Source organism: Balaenoptera acutorostrata, chromosome 18, assembly GCF_949987535.1.
Source record: "Balaenoptera acutorostrata chromosome 18, mBalAcu1.1, whole genome shotgun sequence".
NCBI classification, from domain to species: domain Eukaryota; kingdom Metazoa; phylum Chordata; class Mammalia; order Artiodactyla; family Balaenopteridae; genus Balaenoptera; species Balaenoptera acutorostrata.
Window position 1 is genome coordinate 69,769,852 of NC_080081.1, and position 20,555 is coordinate 69,790,406.

General features: G+C 33.5%; 1 protein-coding gene across 6 annotated transcripts in view; it reads right to left on the minus strand.

Annotated features, from left to right (window-relative positions):
• NBEA (neurobeachin) overlaps positions 1 to 20,555 on the minus strand; it is a 631,767-nt gene that overhangs the window by 464,357 nt on the left and 146,855 nt on the right. For all 6 annotated transcript variants that reach the window (XM_057532889.1, XM_057532888.1, XM_057532885.1 and 3 more), the window contains exons 14-17: positions 17,153 to 17,232; positions 16,390 to 16,452; positions 16,196 to 16,293; positions 12,448 to 12,540 (exon numbers count right to left, since the gene is read on the minus strand). In XM_057532889.1, the coding sequence (XP_057388872.1) occupies positions 12,448 to 12,540; positions 16,196 to 16,293; positions 16,390 to 16,452; positions 17,153 to 17,232 (334 nt within the window). The remainder of the gene's footprint in view (positions 1 to 12,447; positions 12,541 to 16,195; positions 16,294 to 16,389; positions 16,453 to 17,152; positions 17,233 to 20,555) is intronic.

Genomic DNA, 20,555 nt, shown 5'->3' on the forward strand with positions numbered 1-20,555 from the left:
TCCTAATGTTAAAGTACTCTTACGTTCAGCATAACATTTAGAATCTAGAGGAAAAAAAGACAAAACATGTTTCCTCATTTATTATAATATTTAGAGCTGTAAGTTGCCTCCAATACCACTTAGGCCAACTCTCAAAAGTATAAATATGCGAACATTTTAATATCTTTTGATTCTAAGTATTTTATTATCTGTACAATGATGTCATGTTATGGTTATTTAAAATATGTATATCCTCATTTTCTTAGTTCGATTTTTATCACTGGTTTCTTGTTTAATCACACTGTGGGTGAGAAGTCATCTATATGATAATAATTTATTTAAATTTATGGAGTCAATTTTTATGGCCTCATTTGAATAGTTTTGTCTGTTCTTCAGGAGAATGTATATGCTAATCAAGCCAATGGATTTTTTTGGTTCAAATTTATACTTTGTTTGTGATGGCTCTTTTAAAAAGAATATGTTAAAACCTCTAAACTATTTTGATTTATCTTTCAAATCCAGTCAGTTTTGCTTTCTATACCTCATCTATGCTGTTAAGCATATATAAATATGACATTGTTTTACCTTCCTGGTGAACTATACCTTTTTCATTACATGATGCCCCTCTTTAGCTTTATCATTAAATTTTTTCCCTTAAAGTTTAGTTTGGTCTATTTAAATATTGGTCTGACAGCTTTTATTATTCAGTTTTTAAAATACGTAATACTTTTACCTGGGTAAAAAATAATGATGACATAAAAAGATACAGAGAGGTTTCAAACCCAACTCACACCCTTTCCTCCTCATTCACACTGCCCCAATAACAAGTAAACTTTGTTTTAGTTTCTTATTTCCCTATCAGCTTCTCCCCCAACACATGCTTTTAAACAGATTTTATTTTTTAGAGTAGTTTTAGGTGCACAGCAAAATCGAGCAGAAAGTACAAAGATTACCCATATTCCCCTGGGTGGCCCCATGTATGCCATGTATGTATGGCCTGTCCCCACTATCAACACCCTCCAACAGAGTACATTTGTTACAACTGCCTATCAGCTCCACTCCTCCCGGGTTTTACTGAGATGTAATTGACATATAACAACATAGCATTAGTTTAAGGTGTACAACATAATGCTTTCATACATGTATATACTGCAAAATAATTACCACAAGTTTAGCTAAGCCATCACCTTACATAGTTGCAAGGTTTTTTTTTGTGATGAAAACGTTTAAGATCTATTCTCTTAGCAGCTCTTAAATACCATACAATACAGTATTGTTAACTATAGTCACCATGCTGTACACTTCAGCCCCAGATCTCATTTATCTTACAACTGGAAGCTTGTACCATTTGACCACATCCACTCATTTCTCCCAGTCTCTACCCTGCAGATTATGGGAAACCCCCAACTGTTCTCTGTTTCTATGAGTTAGGTTTCTACAGATTCCACACATAAGTGAGATGATATAGTATTTGTCTTTGTCTGATTTATTTCATTTAGTATAGAGCCCTCAAGGTCCATCTAAGTTGTGGCATATGACAGGATTGCCTTCTTTGGATATTATTCCATTTTATATACAGAAAACAGAGAAAACTACGATCTAAGTGTCTACATTTTCTTTATCCATTAGTCTGTCAATGAACAATTAGGTTGTTTCCATGTCCTGGCTATTTGTAAATAATGCTGTAATGAACATGGGGGTACAGAAATCTCTTTGAGATAGTGATTTCAATTCCTTCGGATATAGTCCCAGAAGTGACAGTGTTGGATTATATGGTAGTTCTATCTTTAATTTTTTGAAGAATCTCCATAGTGTTTTCCATAGTGGGTGCACCAATTTATATTCATACCAACAGTGCACATGGATTCCCTTTTCTTTACATCCTCACTGTTATCTCTTTTCTTTTTGATAACAGCCAATCTAACAGGTGTGAGGTGATATCTCATTGTGGCTTAGACTTGCATTAGTTATGCTGAGCATGTGTTCATGTACCTGTTGTATGTCTTCCTTGGAAAAATGTCTATTCAGATCCTCTGTCCATTTTTTAATTGGATTGCTTGTTTGCTACTAAGTTGTATGAAGTCTTTATATATTTTATATATTGATAGCTTATCAGAGAAATGATTTGCAAGTATTTTCTCCCATTCAGTAGGTTGCTTTTTCATATTGTTGAGTTTCCTTTGCTGTGCAGAAACTTTTTAGATTGATACAATCACTTGTTTATTTTTGCTTTTGTTGTTAAATCCAAAATATCATTGCCAAGACTGATGTCAAGGAGCTTACCCCCTATGTTTTCCGGTGCTATGTTCAAGTCTTTAATCCATTTTGAGTTAATTTTTATCTAATATGTAAGCTAGAGTTCCAGTTTCCTTCTTTTGCATGTGGCTGTCCAGTTTTCCCAACATCATTTATTGAAGAGATTATTCTTCCTCACTGTGTATCTTGGCTCCTTTGTCATAAAGTATTGGCCATATGTGTGTGGGTGTACTTCTGGGCTATTTTATTCCATTGATTTATATGTCTGTTTTTATGCTAAGACCACACCGCTTTGAATACTATAAATCTGGATTATAATCTAAAATCAGGAAGTGTGATGTCTCCAGCTTTGTTCTTTCTCAAGATTGCTTTGGCTATTCAGGGTCTTTTGTGGTTCCATACAAATTTTAGAATTATTTGTTCTATTTCTGTGAAAAATGCCGTTGGCATTTTGATAGCAATTGCATTAAATATGTAGATCACTTTGGATAGTACGGACATTTTAACAATATCGATTCTTCCAATCCATGAGCATGTATATCTTTCCATTTGTTTGTGTCTTCTTCATTTTTTTTCATCAATGTCTTACAGTTTTCAGTATAAAGATCTTTCAACCTCCTTGGTTAAATTTATTCCTAGGTATTGATATTTTATTCTATGACATCTTTCATTCTTTCTCTATATCCTTAACCTTCTTTCCTATTTATCATCTTTGTCTCTTGGTGATTCTTTTACATAATGTCTTCTTTTCTTCTAGTTCACCAATTCTTTATCAATTTCTGCATAAACTGTTTAACATGCCCACGGAGCTGTTAATTTTAGTTAGTGCCTTTTCATTTCCAGAAGTTACTTCTGATTATTTGTTTAAAAGCTGAATGGTTAGTTTCAATATGATCTTGTTTCTTAAGAATTATAACTTCTATTATGTTTGATCTTCATTTTTGGCATATGAGAATTTCCCTTACTTTTGTGTACCCAGCTACATCTGAAAGGAATTTTGCTATATTTTACCCAACATTTCTAAGTTCTTAGTGGTACAAAGTGTTTCAGGATATCCTGTTTTACCCATCGTTTTTCTTCTCCAATTATTCTTATTAGTCACATGTTAAGTCTCCTATGCCTTTATATAGTTTCTCATTTTATGTTTTTTGTCCATGCTTTGAGATCTTCCAGTTCACTAATTTGGGTGAATAGGGAAAAATAATGATATAAAGAGGCAGAATGTCACCTTTGGTGCTCTACTTGAATCTCAGATGCACTTTTTAAAGGTAAAATTCAAAGGTTCCATGATAGCTTCCACACTAGTTCTATTTCACTGGGTACATAATTTGATGATTCTCTCTTATCTCCTGTCTCTGGTTGCTATGCCCCTTCAACTGAGTTGTTGTCTTCCATTTTCACACTGTTGCACTTAGATCTCCCTGCTATGAATTTTAAATGATGAGATCCCTGCAGGTGTTGTAAGGCAAAGATCCCTCTAAGCACACTGATCTGTAGTACAAAACTTAGCATGCTGTAAGTCCTGAAGCCAGCATCCTAGCACTCCAATATCCTTACACTCCCACAAGTTCAAGGACAGGGAAAATTCATCCCATCAATTCAGGTACCTCTTGGCATTCTGGTGGTAACTTAAATAGAAGCCAGTGTTAATATTCCTTGGAAGACAGAGACGGAGGAGAGGAGAGAGAATGGGAGGCAGAGATATCTGAGATCAAAACATCTCTTAAAATTTGCTGCTTTTTAGTCTTTACCTTAGGCTGCTAACATAGTTCTTCAGCTGTTTGTCATTCCCATGGGAGAGAAAAATCCCTCACGAGTTGCCATTTTTCTCTACTGGTACCCCAACAGAACATCAAGACTCATTTGTACACACAAGAGCCAACATTTTGGCAGAAGAGAGCCAAATAGCTTGGAGTTGAGAGTAGATGAGGAGGAAGCTTTCTTTTTGAACTGCTGTATCCCCAGAATCCGCACCACTACTTTTTACTAACAGACAACTGGCTCTGCCAGATAAACTGGACTAATTTCAGCTAGTCCAAAAAAGAAAGACGCTATTAGGTTAAACAACTGTCAACATGTAACAGGCCTGTAACAAACAACTAATAGCATGTTGATTCATTTAACTACCAACAGTGCCTTTTAAATTTATTTATTTACTTATTTTTGGCTGCATTGCGTCTTCGTTGGTGCACGCGGGTTTTCTCTAGTTGCGGCAAGCAGGGGCTACTCTTCATTGCTGTGTGCGGGCTTCTCATTGTGGTCGCTTCTCTTGTTGCGGAGCATGGGCTCTAGGTATGCGGGGTTCAGCAGTTGTGGCACGTGGGCTCAGTAGTTGTGGCTCACGGATTCTAGAGTGCAGGCTCAGTAGTTGTGGCACACGGGCTTAGTTGCTCCACCGCATGTGGGATCTTCCCAGACCAGGGCTCGAACCCGTGTCCCCTGCACTGGCAGGCAGATTCTTAAGCACTGCGCCACCAGGGAAGCCCAACAGTGCCTTTTAGAGTGTGATTATCTTGGGGAATTCATCCAGAAGTTACATTGTTCGAAGTTAAGACATTAAACAAACATACTTGGTTGAGAAATTTTTATTTCCACAGTAAACATTAAATAGTATGTGCTTTAAAATTTTTAGAAGCTAAAATTATTATAGCTTTAGTATGGTATAGCATTGGGCATTCTGATCATCTGTTTGAACCATTTGTTAGAATTCTGTCCTGCGAATAACTGTAATTAAGCCACCTCCATGAAGGAACAGTTTGGCTTTCTATTCAAGCATATATCAAAGGTAGGGTTTCTCAACTTTATATGTCTTTTTATTTCGGAAAATTTTAAGACTTACAGAAAAGTTGAAAAGATAGTACAGAGAGTTCCCATATATAATTCACCCAGCTTCCCCATATGTTAACATCTTACCTAATCATGGTACACATGTCAAAACTAAGAATCAACATAAGTACAATATTATTAATTAAGCTACAGACTTTATTTAGATTTCACCATGACCTTTTTTTTCTGTTCAGGATCCAATCTAGAATACCACTTTACATTTAGACTTCTCTGGTTTGTAGCAGTTTCCCATCCCTTGTTTTTCATGCCTTTTAACAGTTTTGAAGAGTATTGGTTAAGTATTTTATAGACTGTCTCTCAATTTGGGGGTGTATGATGCTTTCCCATGATTAGACTGAGGTTATTTATGTTTTAGAAGAATATCACAGAGATGAAGTGCCCTTCTCATCATATTACATCAGGGAATACATGATATCAACATGACATATGACTGGTGATGTTAACCTTATTCAATAGTGAAAAACAGTCAGGTTTTGCTATTCTTTGTAAGTTAGCCAGTAAGTCCATCCCTCACTCAAGGAGAGGGGACTTAAGTTCCATCTTCAGGAGGTGGGAATAGCTGCATATATTATTTAGAACAGACTTCTCAATATTTGTGATAGATGTCAAGCCTATCTCCAGTTCAGTTGACAATTAAAGTATATGGATTATCTCCCAACCTGTATCCTAGGTACTTACAGAAATTATAAACTCAGTGTTAGAAGAGACTACCCCACCCAGACTTCAGATTAGCTTCATCCATGAACCCAATTCAGATTTGCTATCAAACGACTCCTCCATACACAAATGAGATGCTGACTTTGGGTGATATCTCATGTTTCAACAGTTCTAAAGATGATTCTCTTAGGTTTTTTTTTTTTTTTTCCAACAGAATAAAACATTTATTGCCTTCTGAAATGAAATGAAGCCTGTGAGTTGGCTGCAATTCTGGAGGGCTTTCCTGGGCTCAAGGCATCCTCTCATTCCAGGACTCAGGCTAAAGCAGCAGCCTTTCCTTTCCATGTTGTTCTCATGGAAGAAGACAAGAATGAAAGAGGCCAAAGTAAAGGAAGTGAGCACATTCAAAGTTTCTGCTCACAAGTGGCAAATATAGTGTTTGTCCACATTCTAGTGACCCACTCCAGTCCTGTGTCCAGCATGTCAGTGGGGGAGCCTGGGAAACACTTCAAGTCAGGTGGCAAGGGCTGTTGATGTATGATCTTCATCACTTATTGTGTGGGAGGGAGCAGGTGGTGAGCGTGAATGGGAGCTAGGGCAGGACCACACGTGCAGACTCCTCTTTCAAGGAACTGGACATTTAAAGAAGTGGAGATGGTGGGACTTCCCCAGTGGTCCAGTGGTTAAGACTTCGCCTTCCAGTGCAGCAGGGTGCGGGTTCAACCCCTGGTCGGGGAGATAAGATCCCACATGCCTTGCAGCCAAAAAAACCAAAACATAAAACAGAAGCAATATTGTAACAAATTCAATAAAGACTTTAAAAATGGTCCACATCAGAAAAAAATAAAGAAGTGGAGATGTGGTTAGTTGTGAGGGTGAACCGTAGATCAAGTTTGAAGTTTTTTAATGGAGGAGACTTTTCTGCATAGAAGTTGGAGAAGACACAGAGAGAATATGATAAAATAACTTAATTCTTTTAGCCTACATTCTTTGAGAAGTTACTTGGTGTGGCCATTTTACATTTGTCATCTTATCGGTCTTCAACAGCTTCATGAGGCAGGTACTATTATTATTTTTGTTTTACCAATGAGGAGAGTAAGGCCGATATTATATAACTTGCTTAGTCACAGAGTTAGTGGAGTTGTACTTCACCCTAGCAGATGGACTGTAGTCTTTCCTTATTACTTATTTACTATATAAAGATGGTAGAAACATGTTCTTCTCCCCTTCTCCCGCCACATCCAAGAAATCCAATATGCATGTAGATGGTACTTTGCATGTCCTGGGGTAGATGGCAAATGTTTGAGATCATTGAAAGGCACAGGGTGAGCTCATCCTGCTCACATGGACATTTTGCCCTCCTAACTGACCCCAGGTGTGCTAAAAGTGTTGGGCAGCTTCACAATGAATGCACCAGGCTTTTGGTAAGGCTTTCTGCATCTCTGCTAGATGTGGTCAAAGCAGCCAGAACTCCTGGCGACTGCATCCAGATGTTGCCTTTAGTCAGCCTTGGAGCTCGTCAGCTCGTCCAGATGAATGTTTCCATTCCACCAAGGAAAAGTGTATGTTGGCAGCCAGTGCCAAGCAGGGAGAAACAGGGAGGATCCCGGAAACGAACAGTTTGAGCAGCTGCTAGGAATGTCCCCCCAAATCCCCTCCCGGGGCCAGTGAGCCACGAGCAGTGGGCTCCTCGCAGCCATCCTGGCGCGACGTCATGGCGGTGGCCTTCTCTTAGGTTTTTAGGTATATAATCAAACTACCTATAAACAATGACACCGATTTCCTGCTACTGATTGTGTGTTTTATTTGTTTCAAATCTTGAATAATAATTACTAGTAATGATTAGGTTATAGTAGAAACATCTGATTGCTATTTGAACACTGCTACTGTTTCATTTTTATATTTGGTGTCAGCTTATCATAATGAAGAAATATTCTACCTTTATCAAAACTGCACATTAAATTGTACCTCTTACATTTTTGTTAACTATTTAAATTAACGTATAGCAATATACTGTGACCTCTTTACATCTATTATATCGTTTATCCTTAAAACTCAATGAGGGAAGCAGTATGATCTCACTCATTTATAGGGTTAAAAACTGAGACTCAAAGATGTTTCTAAACCACTCAGAAAACATGTGGCTAAGCTAGGATCCAAACCTAGGCAGCCCAACTTGAGCCGATGAACTACTTGTATTTTATTAACCAGTTATCTCTATTAACCATCAAGCTGTACATGCTTTCTTTTATGTGTTATTTTTTGACTACTAAATTTAACTTCATAGTCACATTGATAGGAATCATTTGAATTGTGTAGTTAAGTAGTTAAACTAACACTTAGCTTCAGTGTTAGTCTTAGTCCTTTAGCTCCATCACTGCTCCAGTAAATAACTCCTCATTTTAACTAATCGGTCATTGATTTTACTTAATCCAACTCCATTAATAATATAAATACTGAAAATTCTTCCAAGATTTTAAAGGTGCTTTTTACATTTAATATTTGTAGTTTTTCAAACAATTTTTTCTTGAAAAACTGTTTCGATATGTAACATTCACATGATTAAAATATTTACCTGATCTACATCCACCTTCGTTTCTACCAATACCCCATTAGAAGCCACTGTTCTTGATTTCTTATTTCTTATGAATTCTACTAGACTTTCTCACTGCAAATATAAGTATTATATGCTCATATTCATTTCTTTATACAAAAATAGCATCTAATGCATACCCATCTATACTATTTTCATAATCTTTTAACAATATAGTTGTGATATCTGTATATAGTTATCTCATTGGTTTTGTTTATAACTGTATAGTATTCTATTTAATAAATGAACTATAACTTATTTATTAACAAATCCTCTATTAATAGAAATTTAAGATTTCTTGTAACATTTACTATTATAAACAAAGCAACAATGAATAACTCTGAATAGCCATCATTTCACATATGTGCAAGCGATGAACTACTGAGTTAAAAAGTATATGTATTTGTAATTTTGACAGACATTGATCAAAATTAGTAAATTGCACTACACATGGGGTTATACTAATTTATGCTCCAGTTAGCAATGTGTGAGATGCTCGCTGTTCCCACAACCTTGCTAACAGAGATGGATGCTGAATTTTGATATTTCTATCCATCTAATGTGTGAAAAATGATGTCTTACTTTAGTTTTAGATTATATTTCCCTTATTACAAGTAGAAATCAGCTCTTTTCATATGTTTACGTGCCACATGTATTTCCCTCTATAAGCTGTTCATTTGTATCCTTGCCTATTTTTCTACTGGGTTGTCTTATCAATTTCTAGGGAAAGCTATGAAAGTTATCATGTAAAATCCTTTTAATTTCCTGTTTCTATATTAATTATGAAAATTATCATTTATTTTGTACATTCATATTTTTGCCCTTTCTTGAGTTGCTTAATGGTGATTTATCCATTTCTATCATGATTTTTAAAAATCAGATTTTTAAATGATTGTCTGTCTTCTAAATCATTAATTCCTACTTTCCTATTTATTATTCCCATTTATTCTGTTATTCTTTATCTTTTACATTTTAATTCTTTTTTTCTGTATTTCTTTTCTATTGGTCTACAGCTATGATAATCCTCTAAGCACTTCTTTAGTTGTCTCCCACAGGTTTTCTGAAGTTGTTTTCTAAAAATTCTGCAATTTTAGTGTGCATTTCTCTTTGACACAAAAGTTGTTTAATAAATTTTAAATGTCTAGGTAGAAGAAACTTTGGTTTCTGATTTTGTTCCTATTTTCTAATTTTATTGCATGTTAACAAGAGAATCTTGCCTGTTTTGTCTCTATGTTTTGGAATTTTTCTTTGATGCCTACTACACCGTGTCAAATTTTCATGCATGTTCCTTGAGCACTTGAAGTTATATCTTTATCAATATGGTACCAACTTCAAGCTATATTAATCAGATTTACCTTATTATTTAGATTACTCTCTCTTTTGCCTTTTTATGGACTGGGGTGAATTAAAATTTGTTTTAATGTTTTAAATTATTAGTGATTATTTCTCCTGTAATTTCTGTTTCATGAAAGTTTCAACTTTTAATGTTATAAAGTATCTTTGTTTATATTGTTTACTGCTTTTTTGGCTTGAATTCTAATTTGTCCAATATTAAGATCATGATTCCTGCTTTTTTTTCATTTGTATTTATATAGTATAGTTTTACTCATCCTTTTATTTTCAGTACTTTTACAATTATTTTATAGCAGATATGTTTGGTGTTAGATATGTCATTTTGTTATGCTTCCTGAATTTTCTGGATTTTTAAAAAATTTCCATTACATGTATTGTTCTCAGTTTTAATCATACAGTTTTTTAATATTTTGTCAGCATTACAGTTTTAACTACTTATCTTTGTAACTCTAAAGGAATAAGAAGTCCTCTATGTGTTTAGGAAGTGTATTTCCCTACTCTGAGCAAGGATAAAATCAGCATATTTACTCAAATTTTCCTCTCTCTTAAGCCATCCAATTTTATTCAATAGGCCTGCATTTCTAATTTGTCAGCTTACATGGATATCCTTTGACTCTCTGAACTTTGTCTACTTGCCTCCTTTCCCTAGTCCTTTCTCAATTCATTATAATGGTAGCATTTCTACCTTATTAGGGCATACAGAAAGGGAATTCCAGTCTGTTACTCTAATTCAAACACTTGTCTTAGTCTTAGTTTTACTGTTAAATTAATTCAGTGTTCACCAGTAGTACTTGGCTGTAGTCTGTCCAGTCAATCCTAATTGGCTGAACTTAATCCCCCAGCAATTTTCTCAAGAATTATTCAGAAAAACAGTTCCTTATACAGTTAAAAATTGTTTGGCAGCACCCTTTTTATTTAAAGAATACTTTGGCTTCCATTTTCTTCACTTGAGTATCTACATTTTCTATATTGAAAGTTCTCATAGAGAAGTCTAAGGCCAGACAATTTTTTTCCTTTAATTTGTGCACTGCTGAAAAAAGAACTTTTTTTTTTACTTATATTTAAATCCAATAGTATACTTTCATACTGACCATTTCAGGAAAATTTTTCCTGGTACACAGTATGCCCTTTTAATACTGATGGCAAAATCTATATTAGGACCTCACTGAATTATAGCTTTAAATATTTGTTTAGTTACATTGTCTGCTTTTCTTATTTGGAAACACCATTTATGCCATTTTTGGAATTTCTGTGCCTTCTGTATCAATCATTTTCTCTTTAATCCTTCTGAACTCTCATATATTCATGCACACACATTATTTGCTTTGTTTTCACTTTTATCTTCTGTGTATCTTACTATGCTATCCACAGAGTTTCTCTTCCTTGAGTGTCCTCCAATTCCATTTTTGTGTGATAGTTTTTTCCACCAATTTTTTTCAAAATTTTCTTAGCTCATGATTCAAGATTTCAGTGATAGTCTACCAGTTCTTTCAACTCCTTGAAATTCTGTTTAGTAGCTGCCCTTTCTCAGAAGCAATTCATTTATTTCTTACTTTTTTAACTTATGGTAAAGTTTTTAATCAAACTTATTGTGTACTCCATAGCAGTATTTTCCAGTGACTGTTCTTCATGTACTGGTTAGTTTTGTTTATCTTTTCCACATTTCTACATTTTAAAATGTGTTTTCTTGACAATTTTTACGAAGTTTCATATAGGGTTAGAATCCTTTATTAATTATTCCCAGTCAATTTCCTTTACTTAACCAAAGTTAGATGAGTGATCATTATCTCTTCTTGTTAATGGTGCATATGCTCTCACTCCCAGTATTCTATCACCTAGTACACTTAGAGTTCCTCGGATGCACATTACTCTTTTCTACAATCCTGGGTTTGTTGAACTATTCCATATATATATATATATATATATATATATATATATATATATAAAAATATATATATAAAATATCTCTGTTCTCTCTTACTTAACCACTGATTTGGTACCAAAATGAAAATAATATCTACTCTTCTAGACTATTTAGCATGTTAGAGATGTTTTATCTGAATGTTGTGCAGTTTTCATCAGTGTTATCGATAAACTCTTGGTAAATCAAAATACCAAAAAAATTTAGCAATTCTAAAGTTCTGAGAGGAACCCCACCTATCATTACTAAATGGCAGTACTACTTTCTTGGGCTCATTTGTATAGAAAATGGATTTATACAAGACTATTCATGCACAGGACAACATAGTATGAAAAATACTCATTATATCAGCAGGTGATTTTTAAAAGCATCTAAATTCTGGACTTTGGGTGAAAAAAGAGATATTATAGGTTCTTCAAATCACAATAAGCCTCAACGTTAGAAAAGAATACAGACAGACATTAAATACTGACTTAGCATGTGAGCAAAAGAGCAGCTCTCAGGGAGACCTCAATTTCCCTGTGTCAAGAGAGTTTTCTTTGAAATCATATCCCTATGTGTTTTATTTTATTTGATGAAATATTTTATTATATCCTTAAAAGAACAATATTTTCTTTCCAGTAGGCCAATAGGAATAAACCATATTACTTAAATGTGATTTTGTTCTATAAACTACTATTAAAAAACCATTCTTTCATAAAATATTTTTACAACTTTTACCACAAGAAGTTATTATTTTCCATTGTAAGATCATTCCAGTCAAATTCATGTGTTACAAACCTAGTAGAAATACAGTTTCAGTAGCTATTTCTACAATTCATTGTGAAAAACATCAACTTACTTGTGACCTAAATGCTTCAGAAAGTATCCCAGAACCTTCAGAGCTTGAACCCAAATACTTTCACTTTTAGAGGCCAATAATTTGTAGATTACCCTAAAATATATAGAAATAAATATTTTGAGCACTTACAAATATTAAAAATATAAGCACTGTATACTTTACAAATAAACTATAAATATATAAAACATAAAAGACCTCTCAGGTTTTTAAATTCTTTGAAAAAGTTGGAAATAAGCACATTAATTTTCTTTAAATTTGGACTTCAAATACATCCTCAAAAGGACAGTGTGATTGGTTGTTCATAAGTATTGCCTCCCAGCACACTAAACAACACTTTCAATTTTAAGATCCATGCTTAGTTAAGCCACATTTCCTCTTGTATTTGAATTTCCCCTGACATTCGTACTTAACGACCTTTTTTCTTGGTTATGGCTAAACGGACCATGGGTACCTACCTGCCGAATTATTTTTCTCTTCTGAGAATTTGGAATGAGTTCTGAGAAACAATATCTAGTCTTTGTTGGGCTCTTGAATTAGGAAATGATTTAAAAGAGAAACTAGAGGACAGCTTTGTTTTGTTCACAAAGGTGAGTCTATATACAGAAGGAATAAAGCAGCTATACAGGAAGTCGCAGAACAAGCAAACTTGTTTCCTCATAAATTTCCAATTCTTGGTTCCTACCCTAATGTGTTTCTACAATAAACTAACACATGACCTAACTTACACAGTCACTTCAAATCCTATATAACAGCAGGGTCATATTCATTATAATACTTATATGAACTTCAAAAATTTTATCTCATTTTTTTCAAAAAATAAAAACAAATATTTTTTCTATAAGGTAGAAGGGGGCAATAATAACTACATTCTTTTGCAACTAATTCTACAATTTAAGAAGGTTCTCTGAGGGTGGCAGTGGTGACCTTATAAAATTAGGGTGTGCTTTATTCTATTAAATATCTTTGTAAAACTTAAAATGCCATTTTATATTTTGAAGTGAAGTAATATAGGCTGAACACAAAGACAGGTAAGAGAAGATGCAGTATGATTTTCCTGTCATTTCAGTGACATTAACAGAGGGGAACAAATAACTGAAAGTTAATGACATCTATTTTATGTTTAACAGTAACTTAGACTTTAAAAAATAAAATAATACGTTGTTGATAATACTTTTTTAAAATTATACTACTGAAGAATACATTATGAGAAGAAGTAAACTCTACAGTGATTATTTCCTTCAGAAGATAGTTTTTTGCAAAAGCCTCAAGTTCTTAAATGAATATAAATTTACACTGAAGTATATTTTCAGAACTTTTAAGGACCAACAACAGTAATGAAAAAAAGACAAATATGACAATAGAAAAATTATACATGTCAAAAAAAGAAATATTCAGGAAATCATAACAAAGACTATTCAACAGCAAAAATAACCTTGAAAACCAAAGTAAAACCTCACAGCATAAAAATACGACTATACTCAGATATGTAACCAGAAACTCCCACAGAATTCATATTCTCCAGGAATAACTGAGTTAAAGGGGTAAAAAGGTATAAGATCCACCTTAGATCAACAGAAATTATGATTTAATATTTGAAATATGAAATCATCTAAGGCCATCAGACATCTGTGCTACATAGGATTTTTTTCACAACCAGACAAGTATTTCTTACAAAAACGAAGATAAAGTATGAATAGGAAATTTACTGACAAATCAGTTAATGACTGTTTACTTACAATATAAGACAGGAGAATCCTAATTCATTTGCTCCAGCTTACTATATTCAGCCAGAAAATGATCTAAACTATGTGAAAAAAGAAATTGTCTATTCTTTTCTCTAAAGATTTTCAGATATAAAAATATTACATTTTTTTACATTCAGTTCAGTATCACCACAAGGTCTTCCTTAAGTCCAGTTAAAATATTACCAGAATTAAATTAAGTTCATTCTTTATGTTCATTTCTTAGCATGTTTGAATTATAATTAATCAAAAATTTCCCCATACATAACTGTCACCCTTTAGTACCTATTTTCTAGGATACAGAATTTAAAATGTTATATCTAATAAGCCTATTTTTTCCATATTCTAAACCAGAGCCGACACTCTCTACATTCTTTTTAAGTGGAAAAACTAAAGTAGCACATTTTCCATGTTTGTGATTGTTTTGAACACACTCGTAACAATGTGACATGTTCGGCTGGTGTCAACCATGAGCAACAAGGCCTTTGTACTTATTGTGCTCAATCAATCTTTTCATGTTATACATTTAAGATACTATTTCAGTCCTCTAAAGAGCTTACCAAATAGCACTCTCCCTTGTAAGATCATTATTTCCAGTGTGTCAAAGGAAAGCAGAACTCTATTTTTGCATTTCACCATATTAACCAATCGAAGGTCGGTGTCATTCATGAGGGTAATGAGTATATTTTCAATTGATTTCTTAATTAATCAGTTAATATAATAAAAAAAGCAGGTACTAGGATCTAAGTTCAAGGATACTAAGTGTTCAATCTAAATATAATTTAAGGAGAATGAGTGTAATTGTTTGTATTATATTATTAGGTTGAACCATATGAAATTGCCTTTATTTGGTAAACTCACTTAAGTTTCAGCAATTTCATACAGTTCAACCTCACAATAAAATACATTCGCAGTTGTTAATAATTAAATGTACAATCCTCTTATTTAAATAGATTAGCAACCCAATGGGTTGTAAACTCAAAGGTAAGAGTGGTGTCACAAGTTAGATATCCACATAGAAATAAAGTGATTGCTTCTCTGATTTGAAAAGAAAGTCCTTCAAGACTAGAAAGTTATTTGCTGATATAAATGGCCAAGTAAAAGAAGCACTAATAAAGTCCCTTGACATTTACTAATATATTATTTCCAAACTCTTTTTATAACCTGTGGAAGTTCACTGAGGTACACATGGCATAACCTAGATTTCTTATTTATTCAAATAACTCAGACTCCAGAAAAATAATAAGGGAGACTCCTTAAGGGGCTAGGTCTTAGGTTTAAGTTAATAAGAATACTAACCAAGAAACTATGTTTTACTTATCTACATAATTACTTTACAATCACCATAAGTAAAGTTAGTTTTCAAATTCTTTTGGTTTTGGCTTCTTGTTCCAAAATATTTCATCTCCATCATTCCCATCACACTGCCACTGTCCTAGCTCATCATCTCTAACACTGATGAATAAAATAATCTCTCTACTGATCTTGCTACATCAGTTTTATCTGTCTCCAACTCATTTTCTGCACTGATTGTAAATCTAGCAAAATGGAAATCTGAGCAAATCAGTTTTGCATTCAAAATTCTTTAGTTTTCATCACCAATAAAATAAAATCTGAACCTCTTACCATTATATGGATCTTTCAAACCTGGCCACTATCTAGCTCTTGAGCCTAAACTCACAGACTTTTCTTGAGCTCTCTTTTGTCGAAATATACCATGCTCTCTCATCTTCTTGACAAAATATTTGCTCTTCCCACTGCTTAAAATGTCTTTACTACAGCAACAACAATATAATTACTCTTCTTGAGACCCGAGACCCATTGTCTATACACTTCATCAGTTTTCTTGAGTATTAGAAGATTAATAACAGCTTTCTCCATCTATTCCCTTCTTATGTGTAAGATTTTGCTATATACACTCAAAAGTTAATTGAATAGGGATTATTCTGGGAAGCACAACTGTACTCAATTAAAGCCTACTAATAATACTAATATTATAATCATACCTTATTCCATTTCTTTGATCAAACGCTGGTATCATTGAGGCTGGGTGTTCTGACATTAAAGCCACTAGTAACTGTAACACATCATGAATATTTTCATCCTGCATAATAAGGATCATCAATACTTATTTAGTTATAAATGTTTTCTAATGCATTGAATAAAATTATTAAAATAGAAGACCCAGACCATGTCCTACCTCATGCATTGTAAGCAGGTAATTTAATATACTCTGAAGTTCATCTTCCTTGACCCCTCGATCCTAATTTTTTAAAAAATTAATTAATTTAAATCTAAAATTAAAACTTTAATTAAAGACAGCCATCAAAATGATCATTTTAAAATAAAATATGGACAACTTAAAAGCAGTGATGCTTTAATTAAAATATGTAGATACTTCATAATTCATAGGCTATATTATTTCAAGTTAAATAAGTAAATATTTAGAAAATTGTACCTATTCTTCTAAAGTTGCTAATATTTGACTGACTTCACTATAAAAAATTATATTTTGATTGTCTAAATATATTAATATTACTATTTTCTAATCATGTATTCTTTTTTTAAAATAATGCAAATTACCATAAAACTTTACAATATTAATTGCTGTGTATTTTACCTTTATTTTCTATTTATCTTAATCTTTTAAAAATCCTAATGTGATAAAACATATGTCTTCTCAAACAGGAACACAGATCATTTTCTAAAATGAAATCTTCATGCTCAATTTTTATGTATATGTTCCTTGTCCATTTCTGCTACACCCCTTAGGATAGAGGACCTCAAAGAATATTAACACTAAGTGAAGTTCAACAAAAGTTAATACTAAGATTTACAGAATATTGAAAACAATTCATGAATTAAAGGTTGTAAAACTAATTTTACAATAATGATTTAAACTCTGCCAAAACATTCTTTTCATCTAATATACTGTAATTTTGAATTACATAAAACTGTTTTACCTTTAATATAAGCTGTTTCAGGAAAAGTAACATAAATGCCCGTAGTGATATAATTTCTTTTTGTGATGGCCGGGGACCATCTAGAATAAAACAGAAAATAAAAAGAAAAAACAAACAATAAAACCCCTCATTATTATTACTTAATAATAAGCTTAATGCAATTATGTCATGATATTATGGAATACTTTAAGTTATATTCATTATAATTATCATATTTCTTAGTATTAATTCTGTACAATTTCAATAATAGAGAATATAAATATTATTTTCAGATTTTTGGCAATTTCAAATTTTTTACTAAATGCCAGATTCGGGGGAAAGAATTACTTTTAAAAAATTATATTACTATTCATTGATAAATAAATAATATCAAGTCTTTACATGGATACATTTCCCTACTTTTATTAACTTAATAGGTTCCCTTTTCCCCCTCAAATCCAAGTTTTCCCAATATTTCTTCCACCTTCTTCTTACCTGTCTATGTTTAAAATCATTCTCCATTTTCATCTGCACATTATAGAACAAACCACAGAAAATTGACACTCTATGTAATTATTTGTTTTGAAGCTTTTTTCTTCCATGTCACTTATATACACAAAATACATATTATGATGACACTCAATAAATTCTTATGAGTCAATAAATGAAAGTAAGCATGAACAGTTACCGTGTACATATCATTTCCAATAGAACACCTAAATTTCAAAGTAACTAAGTGCAAATATTTAATTACCAATAAAAATGAGAATATGCCATGATATATATATAATGTATAATATGCAGTAATGAAATTATACCTTTAAGAAACATAGCTAGAACCATGAAAGTCCTTAAACATCAAGCCTTACTTGAAGCAACCCGGATTTATATAGCTTCTGTATAAGTTTTAATCTATAATCCTTTTATGTATAATTTATAGCATCCGCCTATTCACTCCACAAATATTTATGTGTAGATTATTACACATCAAAACAAATTATCCCTTAAACAATCCATTTCATCTACTCCTGGGAAAGAAATCTCTTTCCCATTTCTACATTTGTTGCCCTACTCCTGCCAATAGTGTACAAAGTACTCTTTCCCTCCTTACCAAAACTTGCTATTATTTTTGTTCTTTAAATATTTTCATTGTGAAATACAGTACACATACAAAAGACATACATTTACAACTTAATTATTATAAAATGAACACCTGTATAACCACTTTTTAGGTCAAGAAACTGAACACTGACAGCAGCTTGGCAGAGAAACCTATCAACCCTTGGTGTGTAGGTAAAGGAGCTGCGCAGAGTGGAGGGTGAGGTCCTGATTTATATCGTATGCAGATTTCTGATTTCTGTTGTGTAAATGAATGCTCCCTCCATGACTGATTTCAAGTTCACGCCACCAATGGTTTGACAACCAGCTCATCAAATATCTAATAACTGGCGGTGGCACCAGCCTGCTCCAGCATACAATAAAGCCTCACCCTACCCAGCTCTCAGCTCTGAGCCACACTCCCCTTCCTGATCACATCCCCTACTCCATCTCCGTAGAGAGAGCACCATTATTTTAGTAATAATTTCCTTACTTTTATTTATAATTTGGCCACCACTTAATGAAATTGGACAAGTGTTATACTATCTTTGTGCATAAGTGTTTTTTATTGTTAGGATGAGGACAAAAGCTCTTCGTCATAGGATATTTTGTGAGGATTAAATGGATCAACATATGTAAAGGAATTAGAATAGTAACTGGTCCATTTTAATTGTAAGCACTCAGTATACTTACTACTGTCATATATTGATATTACACAATGTAAATAACAAAGCAGTAAAGCACAGTAAAAAATAATAAAGACTCAAGAAAAGAAAAGGTATAATAAACATAAAATTGAAGATGGGGTTATCTCTACGCCTGAAAATGGGACAAATGTCTGACCAAGGATAGATATATACAGGCTTATGGTAATATTCTATTCCTTAAGCTTGGTGATACTCATAAGAGGTTCATTATATTTACAAGGCACAGGGACCTGCAGAAGCAGCAGAGGCCAAGGAGACACAAGGGGCTGGAAAGAGCCAAGGAGGCAACTAAGTCTGGCAGGATCTTCAGGGTCAGGGTGAGGAGACAACAGAGGCCAGTAGTATGGTCAGTGGTAAAGAAACAATAGGGGCCAAGGAGGTGAAAAGGACCATTTTAAGTCAGAACCGAAGATGGTCAGAGCCAACTGGCAATGTCAAAGCTGAGAAGGTGATGGTGTGTGGGTAAGAATGTGGGTTTCATAAAGTAGAATAAGTAAATATATTAAAAATATTAAAGATAATGGGAGCCAGATTTCTCAATATTGAAGGAAGAAAGTTGTAAAAATAATCAATTTGAGGCTAGACTGACCCATGTGGTTTCGGATTGGGATTGAAGATACTTGTGTGAACTCATGGTTATTAATACAGATAGATCAGTTTAGATGTATGCATATACATATATATGTATTTGCATTTAAGCTTATATTTCCTAGATCTGTCCAACAAGAATGCCTAGAAGCAATGATACCCAAAGAGCAATAAACACAATAAGCACACCTATCACCCAGATCTTGGTTTCTTAAAACCATATCTACAGAACAAACCAGGGCTTCTGAGATAAGGAAAATAAAAGATGAACCAAAAATATCCTACACCAGAAAGCAAGGAAGTACAAAAAAATTATGGACGTTTGTCATAAAGACCCAAGACTCATGTGAAGGGGCTCCTATTGGCCAAATCTGGTACAACTTGAACATCAAAATAAATAAGGATACAACTCAGGGGACAGCCTCTACACTAAATCCATGCAGCCACTGTTTTTTCTTTAAGTTTCACTGGAACAAACCACAGCCATTCACTTACGTACTGTCTGTGGCTGTTTTTGCAATACAGTGGAGAGCTGACCACTTGTAGTAGAGATCTATGGCTCCCTAAGCCTAAAATATTTACTGCCTGGCCCTTCGCAGAGAAAGCGTGCCAACTGTTGATATAACACCAAATTAAACAGGAATCCATGAAATTTACACTGACACTAAGAAATGAACAAATAAATTAGTAAATGGAGGAGAAAAACAACTTCTTCCTTACCGTAGAATTCAAACTAATAAATATCTCAGAAAATGTTGCCATTTGGCAGCCATCACAGTAAAGATCAATTCTGACAAGAGTCGCCAATGAACTAAAACCAGTGGGCAAGTGTTTGCTGAAGAACAGGATGTTTACGTAGTCTCAATGTATTTCTCCACCAAATACTTAAGATTACAGAGGAGAAAGTGGAATTTTACAGTAAAGAACCCTGGCAGACACCAAAAGTTAACATCACTAGTAAAATAATAGGACAACTCAACATCATGTGCCTCTTGTAATGATAACATTGAGACAGCATTGTTATGACTTCT